The sequence below is a fragment of the Triticum dicoccoides genome, chromosome 4B, assembly GCF_002162155.2.
Source record: "Triticum dicoccoides isolate Atlit2015 ecotype Zavitan chromosome 4B, WEW_v2.0, whole genome shotgun sequence".
In the NCBI taxonomy this organism is placed as follows: Eukaryota; Viridiplantae; Streptophyta; class Magnoliopsida; order Poales; family Poaceae; genus Triticum; species Triticum dicoccoides.
In genome coordinates this window covers 681,067,960-681,090,292 of record NC_041387.1, presented here as the reverse complement: position 1 = coordinate 681,090,292, position 22,333 = coordinate 681,067,960, and the positions used below count along the sequence as shown (strand labels likewise).

Below are 22,333 nucleotides of genomic sequence, written 5' to 3'. Positions count from 1 at the left end.
TGTGCCACAACAGTTTCAGATTCATAGCCATAGAAAGGATCATAATCAACCAAAGTAATTAACTCAGGATCGACACAGAAATCATAATCCTTATCGGAAATAAAGATTGGTGAAGTAGCAAAAGCAGGGTCATATTTCATTCTAGCATTCAAAGACTTTTTTTTAAGCTTAGCTAATAATTTCTTAAGATCAGATCTATCATTGCAATCTAAGAAGTCTCTAGCAGTTTCTTCATCCATAACATAACCCTCAGGCACAACAGGCAATTCATATCTAGGGGGAGAATCCTCATCATCACTTTCATCAGTATTATCAGTTTCAATAATTTCATTCTCTCTAACCCTAGCAAGTTGTTCATCAAGAAATTCACCTAATGGCACAGTATTATCAAGCATAGAAGTAGTTTCATCATAAGTATCATGCAAAGCAGAAGTGGCATCATAAATAACATGCGACATATCAGAATGAATAGCAGGAGTAGGTGTCGCAAGTTTACTCAAAACAGAAGGTGAATCAAGTGCCGAGCTAGATGACAGTTCCTTACCTCCCCTCGTAGTTGAGGGAAAAATCTTGGTTCTTTTATCTTTCAAGTTCTTCATAGTGATCAGCAGATATAAATCCCAAGTGACTCAAAGAATAGAGCTATGCTCCCCGGCAACGGTGCCAGAAAATAGTCTTGATAACCCACAAGTATAGGGGATCGCAACAGTTCTCGAGGGTAGAGTATTCAACCCAAATTTATTGATTCGACACAAGGGGAGCCAAAGAATATTCTCAAGTATTAGCAGCCGAGTTGTCAATTCAACCACACCTAGAAACTTAATACCTGCAGCAAAGTATTTAGTAGCAAAGTAATATGATAGTAGCGGTAACGGTGGCAAAAGTGACGGTAACAGTTTTGTAGTGATTGTAACAGTGGCAACCGAAAAGTAACTAAGCAAAGATCAATATATGAAAAGCTCATAGGCAATGGATCAGTGATGGATAATTATGTCGGATGCGATTCCTCATGCAATAGTTATAACATAGGGTGACACAGAACTAGCTGCAGTTCATCAATATAATGTTGGCATGTATTCCGAATATAGTCATGCGTGCTTATGGAAAAGAACCTGCATGACATCTTTTGTCCTACCCTCCCGTGGCAGCGAGGTCCTATTGAAAACTAAGGGATATTAAGGCCTCCTTTTAATAGAGTACCGAACCAAAGCATTAACACTTAATGAATACATGAACTCCTCAAACTATGGTCATCACCGGTAAGTATCCCGATTATTGTCACTTCGGAGTTAACGGATCATAACACATAATAGGTGACTATAGACTTCCAAGATAGGATCAAGAACTCACATATATTCATGAAAACATAATAGGTTCAGATCTGAAATCATGGCACTCGGGCCCTAGTGACAAGCATTAAGCATAGCAAAGTCATAGTAACATCAATCTCGGAACATAATGGATACTAGGATCAAACTCTAACAAAACTAACTCGATTACATGATAAATATCACCCAACCCATCACCATCCAGCAAGCCTACGATGGAATTACTCACGTACGGCGGTGAGCATCTTTAAACCTAACCTCGGCAACTTGCAATACCCATCACGAAGCTTCCTGACAGAGAGAAGGACGAGATGACTGAGGCCCTAGGGAATGCTGAGCACCCTGGACGAACACGAGGCACACCAGGCTCCGTTCTGTGGAAGTTTGGGTTTCTCGACGCAGGCGGTTACAAAAGCCGGGAGAGAAAGAGGAAAGAGGAGCTGAGCGACATGTAGATGCTCAACGCAAGACTACAAAAGCTAGAGGAAGCTGAGAGCAAGCGAGCTGCCGACCAACCATCTCAGCGGCATGAAGCTACCCCAGAAGCTACCCCGCCATCTCAGCGGAGAAGCAGCGTGGCTTCCACGGAGCCCGTTCAGCCTGACTTCACGTCTCCTAGCTACCCCGTGGATACTATCACGGAGGCTCAACATTGCAAGCTTATGACGAAATGCTGGAACCTCACTTTCAAGGCATCTATTGGCTCTGTTGCACTTCCTCAACCCAACGGAACTTTTCAGTGCCGTCTGATTCCACATGGCTATGATGTTGTGATGGTGGATGAAGTAATGGAGGGATTTGAGGAGCTCGAGCTTGACCACTCTACAGGTGAAGGGGAGAATCGGCTGGTTCATGCTCTGAGCAGTACATGTCTATGGCAGAAGGAGTACATCAAGCTTCCAAACTGGACGCCTCTGCCTCCTGCTCCTCCTCCGGCGAGTCAGGGCACTCTGCCTCCTCCTCCTCCTCCTCCTCCAGCGAGTGATCAGGGCACTCCGCCTCCTTCTCCGGCACCTCCGACACATGAGGGCACTCCGCCTCCTCCTTTGCCTACTCCGGCGCATCGGAGCAGTCCGCCTCCTCCTCAGCCTCGTCGGCAATGGCGGAAGACAAACGCCATCGCTTCGGCTCCTTCGGTGCGTCAGATTTCTCCACCTCGTCAGCAACGACGAAAGAGAGACGCCGCCGCTCTGGCGGCTAGCAGTACAAGCAGAGGCGGGAGCCAATTCAGATACGGTCCATCTCTCAAGCCTCTGGAAAATTTACCATATGAGAGGACCGAGCAGGAAAACGAGGACATATGTCATGCCTAACTAAGGGACCATTTTGCAAAGAAAACTCCACCTCCAAAGGAGAAGGTAGATCCGGTGAAAGTGAAGCGCACTATCAATGCCCTGAAGCGACCACCACCGCCTCCATCGGATTCCAACTATGACCGCAGAATTACTAAGACACATGCTAAAGTGCAGCAGTCAGGAAGTACTTCTAGTGCTGCAAGAGCGAAAAAACGAAGAAGTGGGAAAACAATTCCCCAGCTCGGCGAATAGGAGAGGCAATCGTGCCCCCCGCTCAATGTGTCTAGCGATATCGCTAATCATCCGATGCTACTGCCTGATACCACTCTTGATGATTACCTGCCCGATGATGTATAGTTTGAAACGGCTGAGGTAGTAGACGCCTTTAGGTACGAGCATAGGAAGCCTCTCGTCAAACCTGATCATCCTCATCTAACAACGATGATGCAAAAATTGCATGACTGGTACATGGAAACCTACAGGAAGTCTAGGAAAGACATTTGTTAGTCAGAATTAAAAAAGAGCATGACTTCCTTGGAGTCGACCAGCTGCCTATTGAATTTGTGGAGTTATTTCAATTATACAATCAAAAGGCCCTCGAAAAACAACTCATGACTTGCTACTGTCCGTAAGTATTACTTCTATAATTAAGTCTCTAGCTCAGCTCGTTCATTGCATGTATATATAATTATCCTCACTATATTATGCAGATTGAAGATGGTCGAATGCAACAAAATAGGAATCTTTGACGTTGGGTTCATTAGCCCAAATATCGTAAATGAATGGTCGGTACGAAAGGCGGCTGCACATACCGAGAACAACTTACTACAAATGTTCCTTACACATCAAAACAAAAGGAAAATACTCTTTCCTTACAACTTGAGTGTTACTATCTTCTGCATATTCGGTTCCGCTTACTCGTGGTTAAGTAATGTAATTGATGAGTTATGCGTGCGCAGCTTCCACTATATTCTGCTATCCATTAACCTTGACGGGGCATTAGTAATTGTCTTAGACTCGCTCCGTAATGATCCCAAGTATTATGCGGACATGACTGCAATGCTCCAGAAGCAAGTTCAATCAATACCGGGACCATATCGACAACTTTCGTTCATTTCCTGATATCAAGTAATCATTTTCTTTGCCTACCAGGATTTGGAAAACGTTCACCGCTAAGGTTCCAGGTCTGAAGAAGGAGCTGTGATTTACACACCCCAAAGTAAGTAGTACTAGCTAGTTTCACGCATCTCATCGAATCTAGTTTCATCAATACCATTACCATGCTTGCTTATCAGTTTGATTGAACTCTATTCTCGTAAAGTGCTTGTTGCAGGCACCCAACACTCATTTATGTGGATACTACGTATGCGAGTTCATTCGCTACTATACCTCTGAACAGGCCTCCTTTGAGAAACAATTTGAAGTACGTAAACAATACTCACAATTTTATTTTATATATTACCATCAATTGTGTTGAGTTTCATTCATATATATGTATTGACCCCTTCTTTAAATTAGATCTGGTAGATGTGGGATGAACTCCTACCACATGATCGCATACGAGCAATTCAAGAGGAATTGGCGGGATTCTTTCTTGACCATGTCATACCTGAACAAGGAGAATACCATGTGAAATTGAAATTGTTGTAAGGGATGTTATATATTGTACATATGTAGCAGCGTCGGATAGATATACGAAAACTTGTTGTTCGACCAAGCACGAAGAAAGAGATGTCACTTCTCTCTATATATGTTCATGACGATCTTGTGTAATTAATGGTTTCCTTTATTTGCTTACTAGCTAGGGTTGAGTTCTCTCTATATGTGTAGTAGCTAGAGTCGACCAAGCACGGAAAAAGAGAGGTCACTTCTCTCTATTAGCTCACTAACACAATATGAAACCCCTAAATTAACCCTCCAAAACCCCAAAACCCCCCTTCCAAAAACAACCCCAGCGACTGCGAGCTGCTGACGCGTGGTCGCCTTTTAGTCCCGGTTGGTGTTACCAACCGGGTCTAAAGGTGGAGCCTTTAGTCCCAGTTGGTAACACCAACCGGGACTAAAGGTCCTCCCTCCCCCGCCCCAGGCAGCACCACGTGGAAGGCATGTGGTCCTGGTTCGTAAGCAAATCGGGACTAAATGTTTTGGGTATTAGTCCCGACCCTTTAGTCCCGGTTCTAGAACCGGGACAAATGGCCCTCTGGAACCGGGACAAATGGCCCTTTTTCTACTAGTGACTTCTCATAGGAGATACTTTCAGATAGACATAATCTCCTACTTCAAAAATTAATTCTCTTCTTCGATTATCTGCATAGCTCTTCTGACGAGTTTGTGCCACTCTCAAGTTCTCTCTAATCAACCTGACTTGTTCCTCGGCATTCCTGAGCACATCTAGTCCACAGACTTAACTTTCACCCGTTTGATTCCAGAACAACGGTGTTCTACACTTACGCCCATAGAATGCTTCAAACGGTGCCATATTTAGACTATTCTGGTGACTGTTGTTGTAAGAGAACTCCGCATATGGTAAACTTTTATCCCAACTAGTACCATACTGCAATGCACAAGTTCTCAACATATCTTCAAGAATCTGATTGAGCCTTTCTGTCTGTCCACCAGTCTGAGGATGATATGATGTACCAAAATTCAACTTCGTTCCCAAAGATTTATGCACTTTCTGCCAAAAGATGGACGTGAACTGTGTACCTCTATCAGACACAATCTTCTTAGGAACTCCATGCTGACATACTATTCTTTCCATGTATAGCTCTGCCAATCTTGCCTTGCTATAAGTAGTCTTGACAGGCAAAAAGTGAGTGACTTTAGTGAGACGATCCACTATTACCCATATAAGAATCATAACCTTGCTGAGTATGTGGTAATCCCACTATAAAGTCCATTTCGACTTCTTCCCATTTCCACTCAGGAATCTTCATTGGTTGCAATAAACTAGCGGGTCTCTGATGCTCAGTCTTTACCCTCTAACAAGTGTCACATATAGCTACATACTCAGCCACATCTCTTTTCAATCCATACCAGCAGTAGTTCTCCTTAAGATTTAGATACATCTTAGTACTTCCAGGATGAATAGAATAGGCTGACTCATGTGCTTCATGCAAAATTGTATCATGAATGGCTTTCACCTCAGGCACACATATCCTTTTTACAAACCATAAGGTTCCATTCTCATCTATTCTGAAGCCAGGTGCTTTACCAATCACCAAATTCTCAGCTATCTCCTTTAGCTTTTCATCTTCTAGCTGACCCTTACGTATTTCTTGCTCCAACATAGGAATCACTTTTATCTCCATAGCACTAGCAACAATACCAAGGTTCAGATGTTGCAACTCCGCATACAACTCTTCTGTCTTTGGTCTCAACTTACGATTGTTGTCATATTTCTTCCTACTGAGAGCATCAACTACAACATTCGCCTTACCTGGATGATAATGTACCTCCGGTTCATAATCCTTGATTAACTCTAGCCAGCGACGTTGTCTTAAATTCAGACCTGTCTGAGTGAATATATACTTCAAGCTCTTATGATCGGTGTAGATATCACTCTTGTGACCAATCAGATAGTGTCTCCAGATCTTCAATGCATGTACCACAGTTGCTAACTCCAGATCATGAGTAGGATAATTTAAGTCATGCTTCCTCAACTGTCTCGATGCATGCGTCGGTGGTGGTGACCTCATGTCCGCTCGCACCATGTTCGATGAAACACCAACGAGGGTCAAAAGCTTCAAACTTCATCGGCATTGCTCGGAGTAGCAGCGGGTACACGCTAGAGTGCTGGATGTGATGCTTGGCCATCTCCAACTCACGAGCGTGTAAGAGAGTAATCATGAGACAGTAATAATTTAATTTGGTTTTGCATTGTTTTTCTTTTAAAAATAGTTGGTTTATATTTGTAAAATAGTTATTTACATGAGAATTACTGAACAAAATAGTTTTTAAAGAGCAATTTGCATTCAAACAGTCTTCATTCTTAACGAAGCTACAAGTTCACATTTGCTCTAACCAAACGGTCTTCAATTTTTGCCACCACAGGAGCCTTGTATTAGCTCTTGCGGTGCGAGCGGGAGCTCGGATGTCCGTGCGACGAAGCTGATCTATGACAGTGGCCTTGGTGATCCTGTGCCCCGGTTGGTAAGTTGGGAGACAGCAGGGATGCAAACCAGCGCCAACGATGGGCGAAGATTGCACGACGGATGAGCGGCGCTAGAGATGGAAAATCTACCAAAGCAGTTTAGGTGAAAGGATAAAGATGTAGTTTACATTTTTTTTTCTAATAATGAAAGTCGGACTCACTATAAAGATCGACATGGGCTTAACTTTATGGAACTGGGCCTTATGACACGTAGGGCCCATCTGAAGCTTCTAGAGTTGTTAATCCTGTGGTTGAGAATATGTGTGTGACAAAGCCTGTGTTTGAGTATTTACTATCTAGGGAAGTATAAACAATTTACAATCTCACTGGACCCATAAGCCAATATCCTTGAATGTTTTTTTGTTTGTGTGTATATGTCGCAAGTTTTCTTGTTTTATTTTAGGTTTGGTACTTTAGCTAGGTCTAGAATTGTTTTTTGTTCTTTTTTTAATTTCAAAATCGAGGGATGTCTCAGTTTTTATTGAGTAAATTGAAAAAAAACCACCACATTGAAGGCAACTTTTGCAAAAACCACTACAATACATTTTTTTTGCAAAAAACACCGTGTCCACGGTAATCTTTTTGCAGAAAACACTGATCGGCGGATCGGGCTCAGTTAAGCTTGTTTATGACAGGTGGGGCCCGTTTTTTGCGTACGTGACATGACTTTTTGTTCCAGGTAGATTTTAATCTAAAATTACAAACTAGACCCTTGAATTTTACATAGACACCACTAAATCAAAAATGGAAAACGCAATTAGCCCCTGCTTCTCGATTTGTCGTCGCCAGCCGTGGGTGCAGAACGCTGTTGTCGGCTTTTGGCCGCTCGTCGTGGCCATGGTCGCGAGTAAGGCCCACGAGCTCCTCCCGGCCATGGAGGCATTCTGGTGGTGGCTTGAGGACGCCGCTCCCGTCGCGCTCCCTTACTTGCTGGCCATCGTCGCGGTCGCCGGAGCGTCGAGGAACAGCAGCCCGCCCCTGCTGCCTGATCCGGTGCCGGGCGGGGACAGTGGAGGCCGATGTGGCCGGATCCGGTTGGGGGCATGACGACGGCAGCCTGGGGAGGAAGAGGCGGGGGACGCCGGCTCAATTGGCATGACCAATTTTAGCTAAATATAATGGCAATTTTTCACTTTTTTTGCCATGGCATTTCTTACTCTTTTTATTTGCCATGCAATTGTACAAATTTTCATGCCTAATTACCTATATCTACATGGAAAATATTTAACTATTATTGCCATGGAACTTTCACATTTATTACTTTAACTATTATTGTACAAATTTTCATGCCTAATTACTTAAACCGCCTTGGTAATTTTTACTCTTTATTTTCCATGGCTAAATTATCTATATCAACATGGCAACATGGAAAATTTCATTTTCATCTTTTTTTCAAGGGATTTTTACTTACAAAGCAACTTGCCATGCCATTTTTTCTATGCCATTGCATCTTTTTGTCCATGGCAAAAACATTTTTGTGAAAGACGAATGACATTCTCTGGTTTGCATCAATGGGATTTTTTAGTTCTCAAGTTCCCCCTTTTTAATGGCATTTTTTTTGCATAGCATAGCAAAGTCTGGTCTTTATTTCACAAGCTTAAAATATGTGTTTTAGTCACAGTACAAACTAGGCCATATTGGGCTTTCCTTTTTTCTTTTTTTATTAGTCACAACAGAAGCATGTACGGGTGTTTGGGCTGGGGCTCCTCTGGTCCCGAACTACTACTACATTGTTAGCTAAACAGTCATGGCGATTGTTGCAAGACCCAGAGTCTCTCAATGCGAGAATCCTAAAGGCAGTGTATTTCCCTCACTCTGGTTTGCTTGAAGCAGAGGTTGGAAGCCATCCGTCTCAGATTTGGAGGACGATATGCAAGGGCACCTCTGTTTTAAAGCAGGGTCTTATTAGAAGAATTGGCAACGGGCTCGGTACAAGTATTTGGAATGATAATTGGATCCCAAGGGATCACATGCTACGTGCACTGCATCCACGAAGTAATAACCCGCCGGAGCTCGTCTCGGATCTTATCGATCCAACAAACAGAAGATGGGACAGGAATCACTTGCGTGAACATCTTCAGGAGATTGATGTTCAGAGGGTTGTCAACATCCCACTAAGCTCTTATAACAGAATAGATGAGTGGGCTTGGCATTATGAGAGATCTGGATTGTTTTCTGTCAAATCAGCGTACAGACTTCTAATGGAAACAAAGAGAGTTCATGAAAATTGGCTATATGAAGTTCCGGGGAATTCTGACATTGGAGGTAATATGCAGCAATGGAAGAAGCTATGGAATGTGAAGGTGCCAGCAAAGCTTCGTAATTTTGCTTGGCGTTTAGCCAAGAATTCGGTTCCGACAGAAGCTGTTCGTCATAACCGAAATATGTCAGAATTGGATGTCTGTCCAATTTGTAATGCAGCTGAAGACACTTGGAAGCATGCTCTGGTCCAATGCGCCACGGCAAAGAGCGTTTGGTCTTTAGTCGATGATGAACTGGTGGAACACATGATAGCTTGCAATCACAGTGATGCTAAACTTTGGCTTATTGAGCTTCAGGAATCGATGGGGCATGAGTCCTTTGTGAAACTCATTGTTACCCTGTGGTCGATTTGGTGGGTTCGGAGAAAGGCTGTCCATGAAGAGCAATTTCAGTCTCCACTAACCACTTTTCTGTTCATCCAAAGATACATGCTAGATCTGCAGATTTTAAAGGATGAAACTCCTTTGCACAGACCCATGGTGAACGGTCAGAATCCTCAATGGATTGCTCCGCCTGCTGGGAATGTTAAAATTCATGTCGATGCTGCTGTGGGCAGAAACAGTGACAGGGGATCTTTGGCAGTAATCTGTCGACGAGGCTGGTGCTTACTTGGGCGCTTCTGCTATAACTTTTGAGGATTTGGTCGATCCAGAAATCCTAGAAGCAATGGCGTGCTTGGAGGCCTTATCTTTAGCTGCTGATTTGGGCTGTCAGCGATTTGTTGTTGATACAGACTGTATGGCAACGATCACACATCTAAAGGGTGAATACAAGGGACCCTCAGCAGTAACGATCCAAGATATTAAGCAAAAGATGCAGTTGATTACATCCATGAGAAGCGGGAGATGAATCTTGAAGCTCACAAGCTTTCAAAAGCAGCGACTAGTTTAGCTTTTGGCCGCCATATTTGGCTTTCTATACATTACTAGAAGAACGCCCGTGCGTTGCAACGGGCCACATTAACTTTAAGAGTTCAATATTACGACATTGTCGACTTTTTTTACCATCAAATCTTCACACACACACAGAACCACACTCTCCCTCCCTCTTCCTCACTCTCTATCCCCGTCTCCCTCTCGCTCTAACACACACATATCCATCTTATTGGGTACGGGACCATAATCCATCTATTTCACACATACACGCTAGTGCATAACAATATGGATTATGTGTATTGTATTTGCCACCAGAATTGAGGGAATTAATTTCATGTAAATCGACCAGCCACAACTCCAAGAATACGCGGACGAGGTGGTTCGGGTCGGCGTCGGCGCCGTCCAGCGCGGGCCACGGGCCCGCTTCCAAGTGCACGTGCAATGCACGACTTCACAAATATTATAATCAGATATGAGAAATCACATGCATAGAAAAGACATTCTGATAGCAATCCAAATACCATACTCAATTGAATACCTAACCTGGACAATACTCTTATTTCTATGCGCCAGAAAAAAATGAAATAGCAAAGCTAAGTATGCCTACATATGCTCAGATTATATATAAGAATCTTGGGTGAACAATTGCAACAAAGCACTAAGCAGCGATAAATTTAAATAAAAAATCCATTAACTATGCAGGCAGCAGGCTTGTTACAACATAGAGAGATAGAAAAATGTCACCTCCAGTAATGTAGCGCAAAGGAGTGGAACGAAGCATGAATGAGCGGTTGCCTGTTCTTCTCCATGTACATGGATCAGCAGTAGAGGCCAAGTATATAAGTACTTGACCGAACTCCACTCTTCGTGTACGAAGAGCCATGTCACATTCTCGCCGCTGCAGCATGGGAGGACGGCTGGTTCACGTGACCCTCCAGCTGGGGGATCCATGGTGGCTGACCATCGAGCTCGAGGCAGAGAAGTTGAGGGCAGTAGTGGCGAGATCCATGCCAGCCAACCGGGCGAAGAGGAGGTTGTCGGGGAGGGACACATCGGCAAGATCCGGTCACCACGCGACCTGAAGAGCAACAGTGATCTCCACAAGCTGTAGGCCGACGGCGTGCTCCATCCCCTGCGATGGGGTGACCATGGCGGTGGCCACAGCTCCTCATGCTCGCCTCGATCTCGGCGACACACCCTGAGTGTAGGAGGCAGCAACGACCTCGACGAAATCATGGCCTCCATCCCGGAACGCAATCATGTCGCTCTAAATAAATGGATTCAATCATGTGACTCTAATTACTTCGGATTGTTATGTGCACACTAAGCGGGGTGCAGTTGGGAAAGAAAATGTTTTCTAATTAAAGTGATTGAGTGATTTAAGGTAAGGTTAATTAATTTAGATTTGATTTTTAGTGATTGTTAGTAAAGTATGATGCGTCTTTAAAATCTTTTATTTGTTTCCTTAAAATCTATTATTTGTTTCCTAAAGAAATTTGCAATAATGGAAGGTATCGGTTGATTTGGATAAGTTAGTAAATTTAGATCCGTGATTGCGTGCACGTTTGGAAAGTGCTGATTTGCAAGGAAAGAGCTGAGGGGTAAATAAACCGGTGAATAAGAAACCAACATCGAAAAACATCTACGACGGTTAACCTAGAAAAAAACCGGACGAAAGTGGTGGGACGAAAAAAAACCTGGAAGCGAGACTACCAATTGCTCCATTAGGAGTAGAGATTTGTATCCCAGTCCTTTTGTTATTTAAGTTAAGTGGCTTTCACCCCTCAAAATCAAAAATAAAATAAAAAAATACTACTACTTTGTTCGATCGATGCCCAGCCATTATCTGCGTCCTAATAAATAAATTGGTAAAAAAGAATCAGAGAATGCGAGGCGGATACGGCAGCCCTCTGTGCTTTTACCCCCGAACCCCTCTTGCCCTCCCTCCCTCCCTCCCTCCTATAAAATAAAGGGAAACGCTTCTCATCATACGTCTGACGGAAGGAAATCGCCAGACCAATCGTTTGTCGTTGATTCTGTTTTATCCCACGGCCGTGATGTTGTAGCAAATCCCATTGTAATCTTCCATAACTCTTCCCTAATTTCCGGGCCGGTCCTCCCCCATGAATTAATCAGCTGCTTCCACCTCCCATAATCACGCATCCTCTTCCTCCAGGCCCGTCGCTCCCGTCTATTCCGCACTTCCGATCCAGACAACACGTACGCCATTCTCCATCGAATCGTCAACAACGACAACTCGACAAGCCCACATCCCTGCCGTTTTCTTCTGTACACTTTTTCCGCCCTAATCCCAGGTAAAGATCTTGCCTAGGTTATGCTCATCCATCCCACGCTGTTGCGCTGTCGCCGATCTAGCGCTCTGTGTTGGCCTTCAACAACCGCACACCAGGACGAGAGGAGGCTCACCAGCGGCACCGGGAAGGTTGCTGCTGCAGGTACTTTGATCTGGATGTATTCTTTCATCGTAATGACGACAAGACCCTCTGTACTCTGTAAGAAATCTTTCCTCACCGATCATCTCCTCTGCTACCTTATGGTTCCTTTATGTTCAGATCTTGTAGTTCAAATTCTATGCTCCCATCTAACATGGGTCAGGTTGAGATCATACTGACAATGGTAATTCTGAATTTTAGATCATGCTTCTCCTGTTTAAATAGTTGCCTCCATGAGCTTCTTCTTTTTGCATTTTTGTTGTAAACATTGTCTTGTAAGCATTCTGGAGAACTCCCCCATTGCTTTTGTATTTATTCAACAAATTTTGCTACCTATATCTTGCATGGTTATTTGCTCGGATTACAAGCAGCACATGGTAGGTAGCAAGGTAACCTAACTCCTGTCGGCTAGTATTGAGGTGGCCTCTCTGCTTTCTCTCCTTATTTCTTGCATGCATATCCATGTTAGTGAAATTATGTTTCAAACATTGCCACCGTGTCCTTATTTTATTGTATACATTCTGCTTCAACCAACACTTGTTTGTGCTTCAATCAGTATTAGTGTGCGCTTCAACCACGACCGGTGTTACTTGGTTTACTAAAGTTGTACATACATTCCAGTGAACCATTTTTTGTATATGTTGCCATGGTAGTAAACTCTTGCTTCAACCATTGCCCATGTATGTTTCTTTTATTATATAGACATTTTGATCCAACCAATTCCATTGTGTGCTTTCAACCATGGCTAGTGTGGCTTATTTTACTGATATTATTTTTTAACAAAATAGTAGGGAAGGCCCCTGCATTTTTTAATGTTATTGTTATACATACATTTTGCTTCTTGCAACAAATATTTGTTTTGACAAATACTAGTGTGTGCTTAATTGTTTGACACTGACGTTTCTGTTGTACAGACATTTTGTTGAGCTCGGTTTAGTCATGCTTCATTTGCAGCACACTGGCCACTGCGATGCAGACTCTATAGGCACTGTTGTTCATTGGTGGTTGCCTTGTTGACGACAAAAAACTAGCGGCACACGTGGAGCTCATGCATGATCGGCTAGTTCAACGGATAGTGATGCTGGCTATGCAGAAGTGAATTTTTTTTAGGAACGAAAGTGTATATTGCTCTCATCGATTAATTTTGTGCGTGTGTATATTCTTTTTATGCTTCTGTACAATTTATTTTGCGACAAGTAAGTGCTTCCATCAAACGCAAATATTGTTTCCGCTACACCAAAATATATTCCAAAGCATCAAATTGCTACCATAGTATAAAAATAATGCTTCTATCGATGCAAAAAAATATTTCTATCAATACGGTTGATAAATATGGAATAAATATGTTCTCATCACACCATAAAATGATGCTTCTATTGGTAAAGAATAATGCTTCCATGCCACCTAATTAAAGCTTGTTGGGCTGCACAAAATGCATCTCGAATAATAATTATTTTCTGCTATTTGTTTGTTGGAAGCAAATAAAAACTTAACAGAATTTTTTTATAATAACGATTTTTGACGTGATTTATGGGAAGCAATTTTTGGCTAACGAGCCTGTACTAGGAATCCACCATATGATGGGTATTTTGAGAGGAGAAAGAAGAAGACGAGGATCTACCATATATATATGTTTGATGCGCACGTTCAATGTAGGAAGCAGTGATTTTTTTACCGGTAGGAAGCATTGAATTAGGAAGCAATGAGAGTTGGCATCTGACGTGTTTAGCGGAGGGAGTTACAGGAGCAATTAATTAAGCATCCAAACGAAGAAACTGTGCGTGGGCCATACTAGTATATTGGATGGCATCCTATGGTGCTCGACTAGTCTGATGGGAGCAAGGGATCAGAGTCTGATCCCTAGCGCTGCCCTAAAATAAAAGCCGCCTGCCTCCGTCTGCCCCCCGCACTCCATCGCCTCGCCGCCGTTGCCCGCAAACCCCTGTCTGTCGACCCAATCTCAATCTCACATCACCTTCCCCGACGGGACGGGACCCGGCGCCTCGTCCTCCTCTCCAGATCAGATCTTACGCCCGCCCGCCCGAGGTGAGCAGCACTTTACATCCCGATTGGAGTTGGAGTTCCGATTGGTTGGTAGGCGCGGCGCTGGTTCGTAGGTCTCGGATCCAGCCAGCGTGGTCTCCCTCCGCCTCCGGAGTTGCTCGTTCCGTTCCGATTGTGGTTGGTAGGCGCGGCGCGGCGCCGTCTTGTATCCTGCCTGCCTCTGGCTTTGAGTATTCATTCGTATGAGGAGGAACCTCCACTAGGATAGGATTTAATTAGTTAGGTTTTGTATTAGGGTAACACCACCTAGGCAGGGTTCGATTGATTATCCGTAACAAGGAATCAATCTGACGTTTTAGTTAGGGTTTGCTTGGTTGGTTGTGGTCAGATTTTGGTTTCTCAAATGGTGTATGAATTCTTCAACTGTGCCTGTCGTGATTTTGATTTTGGGCGGGGGCAAAATTGGAGGGATTTTGTGGATGAAAGATGGTTTTCTGTGCCCTTGCACATGGGATGCAATTTTTATTAGCAATTATTTCCCAGCTGTTTAGTTTATTGTTTCCTTTGATGGTGAGGCATTAATTCTGGAGATAGATGCAATTTTCTTGCTCACACTATAATACAATGAATGATGGGATCTCTATCTACTTTGAACCAAATTATATTCCCAACCTCTGTTAATTATTTTTCTGTTTTGGGTATTCATTTTGTTCAGTATAAATACATGGTTGAATTGCTTTCACTTCATATTAATAACTATTCTCCTCTGTTTGGCTTGGTAGAAGCTTGGTGCTGTATGGTCTCTTCCTGACATTAAATCCTCCTCTGTTTGTGCTGTCTGTACCAGGTAGCAGCAACCAACTGTTCTGCTGCTGCAGCCTTCTTCGCCGCCAAAAGGAAATGATGCTCTACCAAATCCACTCCCATGCCCAAATCCAAGACCTGCAGGCCCGCTCCGATGAGCTGGGCCACTCCAATAAGTCCATGCTTGTGAGTCTTGTCTCTCTGGAGTCGGTGCGCATAGCGCGCGAGTCGTATGCACTCCTCCGCCCGCTGATCATGGAGTCGAGGTCCTGGGAATGCCCGCAGCTGGATTCCCTCTCGGACGTGGCAGGCTTGTCGCTGGAAATCCAAAAGCTCGAGCATGATGTGTTACCCCAGCTCAAGCTTCAGGAGGGTAAGCTGGAACGGGGTGCCCTGGAAGCCCTCCTACTCATGAAGAACTCAGCAAGTAAGCTCTTACATTTGAGGAAGTGCTTTGAGGAAGCCTTGGGCGTATTGCTTGCCAAGGAGGATCTGGTCTCAGCCAAAGTCAAAAGGCTGAGCATGATGCTAAACGATACTGCTGTTCATGAACTCAAAGCTAACAACACTCGCTTGTTTAAGGAGTGTGCCCTGTTTCTGGTCCAGCTGGTCACCGATGTGTTGGAGACCCCGGTTCGTTTCTGTGGTACTCGTAAGCGTAAGTATTCTGATGAGTAGACTTATCAGCCAGCTTGAGGCTGTTGTGATAAATATTTCTTAGGGGCGTGGCAAACAGTTTAGAACCAACCCTTTATGTTTGGATGTGTTATTAATGGATTTTAAATGATATGTATCTTGGGTAGTGTTTTCTCATTCTGTGCTAGTAGGGTACAACATGCAATTACTTTCAGTTTTTTTTTTGAGAAATACAGTCACATGGAGGTATTCGCTCTTTTTGGGAATATATGCCAAAAGAATATAGTATCTTAGAAAAGAAATCCCAAATATAAGTCTTTTAAGAGGTTTCACTAAAAGACTACATACGGATGAATATAGGCATACTTTAGAACGTGGATGGATTCACTCATTTTGCTCCGTATATAGTTTTCTACTAGTGAAATTTCTTAAAAGACATATATTTAGGAACGGAGGGATCTGTGAGTGTCCATGATTAAAGCTTTGCAAATACCATAAACAAAACATCACCTTGTACATATAAAGTGATGATTATTTTTACACTAACCGGTTTGGCAAGTAGTACTTCCTCCGTAAATAAAGAAACATAAGAGTGTTTGGATTATCATTTCTTTAGAGAGGGAGTAATATATATATAGAATTGAATTAATAATCTCTACTCCTAAAGTATCAGTTGGTCGTCTCTGTTCATCGGTTAATTTTTGTCCCACCAACACCGATTTTTTTTCGTGCTCCCTCCCACCCAACCCCCGGGCCATCGAACAAAAAAAAAGGGCTGGCTTAGCTATGCCCCCACGAAGTCAAGGGGCCAAACCTCCGATCGAAACAGAGAGAACCGGATGAAACAAAATCTATGAAAAAAAACCTACGAAATTAAACCAGCAAAAAAAACGAATCGCACGCAGGTATACGAGCGATTCCTCCTTCCTTCGAACCACTCGCACGCTCGATCCCTTCGTCGCCGCCGCTCCATCCCTTCGCCCCCACCGCTCGATCCCTTCGCCGCCGCCCTCCCACATCAAAGCCGCCACCGATATGCCCTGCCGGATCTCGCCTCAGCCCCGCCGTCTTGTGATCCGGAGTTCACAGCCTCTGCCGCCGATATCCTCGCACGCGTTAGGGTTCCTGCGTCGCCGCCACACAGGAGCTCGTCGACCAGCCCAGCGTGCTGCTGCTCCGCGCTCGCTTCCCTCGTCAGTCGCCTTTGGAACCCTCGCTTCGGACTACGCGCCAAGCCGCCTCCTCTTCACCGAGAAAGAGGGCTCCCGATCTCCGCCGTGGTCGACCATCAATGCGACGGGCAGAGCACCCAGCCCGTAGGCTCATCCCCTTCTTGGATCCACTCCAGCAGCGGCCATCGTCGGTACGTTCCGCTCGTGATATATTGGTGTAGGATCATCCCCTTCTCTTTATCTAAAAAGGCTATTCTACATACGCCGAGGAGAAGATGCTCACCTTCTCGCCCCTGTTGGAAATATGCCCTAGAGGCAATAATGAATTGGTTATTATTATATTTCCTTGTTCATGATAATCGTTTATTGTCCATGCTATAATTGTATTGATAGGAAACATAGATACATGTGTGGATACATAGACAACACCATGTCCCTAGTAAGCCTCTAGTTGACTAGCTCGTTCATCAATAGATGGTTACGGTTTCCTGACCATGGACATTGGATGTTGTTGATAACGGGATCACATCATTAGGAGAATCATGTGATGGACAAGACCCAATCATAAGCCTAGCACAAAGATCGTGTAGTTCGTATGCTAAAGCTTTTCTAATGTCAAGTATCATTTCCTTAGACCATGAGATTGTGCAACTCCCGGATACAGTAGGAATGCTTTGGGTGTGCCAAACGTCACAACGTAACTGGGTGGCTATAAAGGTACACTACGGGTATCTCCGAAAGTGTCTATTGGGTTGGCACGAATCGAGACTGGGATTTGTCACTCCGTGTGACGGAGAGGTATCTCTGGGCCCACTCGGTAGGACATCATCATATGCACAATGTGACCAAGGAGTTGATCACGGGATGATGTGTTACAGAACGAGTAAAGAGACTTGCCGGTAACGAGATTGAACAAGGTATCGGATACCGACGATCGAATCTCGGGCAAGTACAATACCGCTAGACAAAGGGAATTGAATACGGGATTGATTAAATCCTCGACATCGTGGTTCATCCGATGAGATCATCGTGGAACATGTGGGAGCCAACATGGGTATCCAGATCCCGCTGTTGGTTATTGACCGGAGAACGTCTCGGTCATGTCTGCATGATTCCCAAACCCGTAGGGTCTACACACTTAAGGTTCGATGACGCTAGGGTTATAAAGGAAGTTTGTATGTGGTTACCGAATGTTGTTCGGAGTCCCGGATGAGATCCCGGACGTCACGAGGAGTTCCGGAATGGTCCGGAGGTAAAGATTTATATATGGGAAGTCCTGTTTTGGTCACCGGAAAAGTTTCGGGTTTTATCGGTAACGTACCGGGACCACCGGGAGGGTCCCGGGGGTCCACCAAGTGGGGCCACAAGCCCCAGAGGGTTGCATGGGCCAAGTATGGGAGGGGACCAGCCCCAGGTGGGCTGGTGCGCCCCCCACAAGGGCCCCAGTCGCCTAAGGAGAGGAGAGGGGGCAACCCCTAAGGGCAGATGGGCCTTAGGGCCCATACCTGGTGCGCCTCCCTCTCCCCCTCCACCTGGCTGCCACCCAGATGGGATTGGGGCTGGGCGCCGCCCCTAGGGTGGAACCCTAGAGGGGGCGCAGCCCCGTCCCTCTCCCTATATATAGTTGAGGTCTTTGGGGCTGCCAACACAAGAGTTTTGACCTCTCCCTGGCGCAGCCCTGCATTTCTCTTTCCTCCTCTCCCGCGGTGCTTGGCGAAGCCCTGCAGGATTGCCATGCTCCTCCACCACCACCACGCCGTCGTGCTGCTGTTGGATGGACTCTTCCTCAACCTCTCCCTCTCTCCTTGCTGGATCAAGGCGTGGGAGACGTCACCGGGCTGTACGTGTGTTGAACGTGGATGTGCCGTCCGTTCGACACTAGGATCTCAGGTGATTTGGATCACGACGAGTACGACTCCTTCAACCCCGTTCTCTTGAACGCTTCCACTTAGCGATCTACAAGGGTATGTAGATGCACTCTCCTTCCCCTCGTTGCTGGTTTCTCCATAGATAGATCTTGGTGACACGTAGGAAAATTTTGAATTTCTACTATGTTCCCCAACAGTGGCATCATGAGCTAAGTCTATTGCGTAGATTCTTTGCACGAGTAGAACACAAAGTAGTTGTGGGCGTTGATTTTGTTCAATATGCTTACCGTTACTAGTCCAATCTTGATTCGGCGGCATTGTGGGATGAAGCGGCCCGGACCGACCTTACACGTACACTTACGTGAGACAGGTTCCACCGACTGACATGCACTAGTTGCATAAGGTGGCTAGCGGGTGCCAGTCTCTCCCACTTTAGTCGGATCGGATTCGATGAAAAGGGTCCTTATGAAGGGTAAATAGCAATTGACATATCACGTTGTGGTTTCGCGTAGGTAAGAACCGTTCTTGCTAGAAACCCATAGCAGCCACGTAAAACATGCAAACAACAATTAGAGGACGTCTAACTTGTTTTTGCAGGGTATGCCATGTGATGTGATATGGCCAAAAGGATGTGATGTATGAGATTGATCATGTTCTTGTAATAGGAATCACGACTTGCATGTCGATGAGTATGACAACCGGCAGGAGCCATAGGAGTTGTCTTAATTTATTTATGACCTGCGTGTCAACATAAACGTCATGTAATTACTTTACTTTATTGCTAACCGTTAGCTATAGTAGTAGAAGTAATAGTTGGCGAGACAACTTCATGAAGACACGATGATGGAGATCATGATGATGGAGATCATGGTGTCATGCCGGTGACGATGATGATCATGGAGCCCCGAAGATGGAGATCAAAAGGAGCAAAGTGATGATGGCCATATCATGTCACTATTTGATTGCATGTGATGTTTATCATGTTTTTGCATCTTATTTGCTTAGAACGACGGTAGTAAATAAGATGATCCCTCATTAAAATTTCAAAAAAGTGTTCCCCCTAACTGTGCACCGTTGCGAAAGTTCATCGTTTCGAAGCACCACGTGATGATCGGGTGTGATAGATTCTAACGTTCACATACAACGGGTGTAAGACAGATTTACACACGCGAAACACTTAGGTTGACTTGACGAGCCTAGCATGTACAGACATGGCCTCAGAACACAAGAGACCGAAAGGTCGAGCATGAGTCGTATGGTAGATACGATCAACATGAAGATGTTCACCGATGATGACTAGTCTGTCTCACGTGATGATCGGACACGGCCTAGTTGACTAGGATCATGTAATCACTTAGATGACTAGAGGGATGTCTATCTGAGTGGGAGTTCATAAGATGAACTTAATTATCCTGAACATAGTCAAAAGGACTTCGCAAATTATGTCGTAGCTCGCGCTTCAGTTCTACTGTTTAGATACATTCCTAGAGAAAAGATAGTTGAAAGTTGATAGTAGCAATTATAAGGACTAGGTTCGTTAACTGAGGATTGTCCTCGTTGCTTCGTAGAAGGCTTATGTCCTTAATGCACCGCTCAGTGTGCTGAACCTCGAACGTCGTCTATGGGTGTTGCGAACATCTAACATACACGTTTTGATAACTACGTGATAGTTCAGTTAAACGGTTTAGAGTTGAGGCACCATAGACGATTTCAAAACGTCGCGGAACATATGAGATGTTTCGAGGGCTGAAATTGGGATTTCAGGCTCGTGCCCACGTCAAGAGGTATAACACCTCTGACGAGTTTCTTAGCGTACAAACTAAGGGAGAAAAGCTCAATCGTTGAGCTTGTGCTCAGATTGTCTGAGTACCACAATCACTTGGATCGAGTGGGAGTTAATCTTCCAGATGAGATAGTGATGTTTTTCCAAAGACATTACCACCAAGCTGCTAGAGCTTCATGATGAACTATAACATATCAGGGATAGACATGATGATCCTTGAAATATTCACGATGTTTAACACCGCGAAAGTAGAAATCAAGAAGGAGCATCAATTGTTGATGGTTAGTGAAACCACTAGTTTCAAGAAGGGCAAGGGCAAGAAGGGATACTTCATGAAACGGCAAATCAGCTGCTGCTCTAGTGGAGAAACCCAAGGTTGAACCCAAACCCGAGACTAAGTGCTTCTGTAATAAGAGGAACAGCCACTTGAGCAGAATTACCCTAGATACTTGGTAGATGAGAAGGCTGTCAATAGAAGTATATTGGATATACATTATGTTAATGTGTACTTTACTAGTACTCATAGTAGCATCAGGGTATTAGATACCGGTTCGGTTGCTAAGTGTTAGTAACTCGAAACAAAAGGCTACGGAAGAAACGGAGACTGGCTAAAAGGTGAGATGACGATATGTGTTGGAAGTATTTCCAAGGTTGATCAAATATCGTACGCTCCCTCTACCATCGAGATTGGTATTAAAACCTAAATAATTGTTATTTGGTGTTTGTGTTGAGCATAGACATGATTGGATTATGTCTATCGCAATACGGGTATTCATTTAAGGAGAATAATGGTTACTCTGTTTATTTGAATAATACCATCCCAATCGTAGTGATACACATTGTCATGCCAAAGGTATAAGATAGTAATGATAGTACCACACAATTGTGGCACTGCAATTTTAGTCACAATGGTATAAAACGCATGAAGAAGCTCCATGATGATGGATCTTTGGACTCGCTTGATTTTGAATCACTTGAGACATGCAAATCATACCACATGAGCAAGATGACTGAAAGGCCTCGTTTTCAGTAAGATGGAACAAGAAAGCAACTTGTTGGAAGTAATACATCTTGATGTGTGCAGTCCAATGAGTGCTGAGGCATGTAGTGAATATCGTTATATTCTTACTTCACAGATGATTTAAGTAGATACTGAGTATATTTACTTGATGAAACACAAGTCTGAATTATTGAATGGTTCAAGTAATTTCAGAGTGAAGTTGAAGATCTTCGTGACAAGAGGATAAAATGTCTATGATATGATCACAGAAATGAATATCTGAGTTACGAGTTTGGCACACAATTAAGACATTGTGGAAATTGTTTCACAACTAATACCGCCTGGAACACCATAGTGTGATGGTGTGTCCGAACATCATAGTTGCACCCTATTGGATATGGTGCATACCATGATGTCTCTTATCGAATTACCACTATCGTTCATGGGTTAGGCATTAGAGACAACCACACTCACTTTAATAGGGCACCACGTAATTCTGCTGATACGAAACCATTTGAACTATGGTTTGGAGAAACCTGAGTTATCGTTTCTTAAAAGTTTGGGGCTGCGACGCTTATGTGAAAAAGTTTCAGGTTGATAAGCTCGAACCCAAAGCGGATAAAATGCATCTTCATAGGACACCCAAAACGGTTGGGTATACCTCCTAATTCAGATCTGAAAGCAATAAGGATTGTTTCTA

The 22,333-nt window shown here is 44.1% G+C and overlaps 1 protein-coding gene across 1 annotated transcript; it reads left to right on the top strand.

Annotated features, from left to right (window-relative positions):
* The first annotated feature begins 14,247 nt into the window (after positions 1 to 14,247).
* On the top strand, positions 14,248 to 15,987 carry LOC119292348. Its single transcript, XM_037571195.1, has 2 exons — positions 14,248 to 14,412; positions 15,218 to 15,987. Exon 2 carries the CDS (start codon positions 15,271 to 15,273, stop codon positions 15,850 to 15,852), a length of 582 nt encoding a protein of 193 aa, XP_037427092.1. The 5' UTR covers positions 14,248 to 14,412; positions 15,218 to 15,270; the 3' UTR covers positions 15,853 to 15,987.
* Positions 15,988 to 22,333: the final 6,346 nt, after the last annotated feature.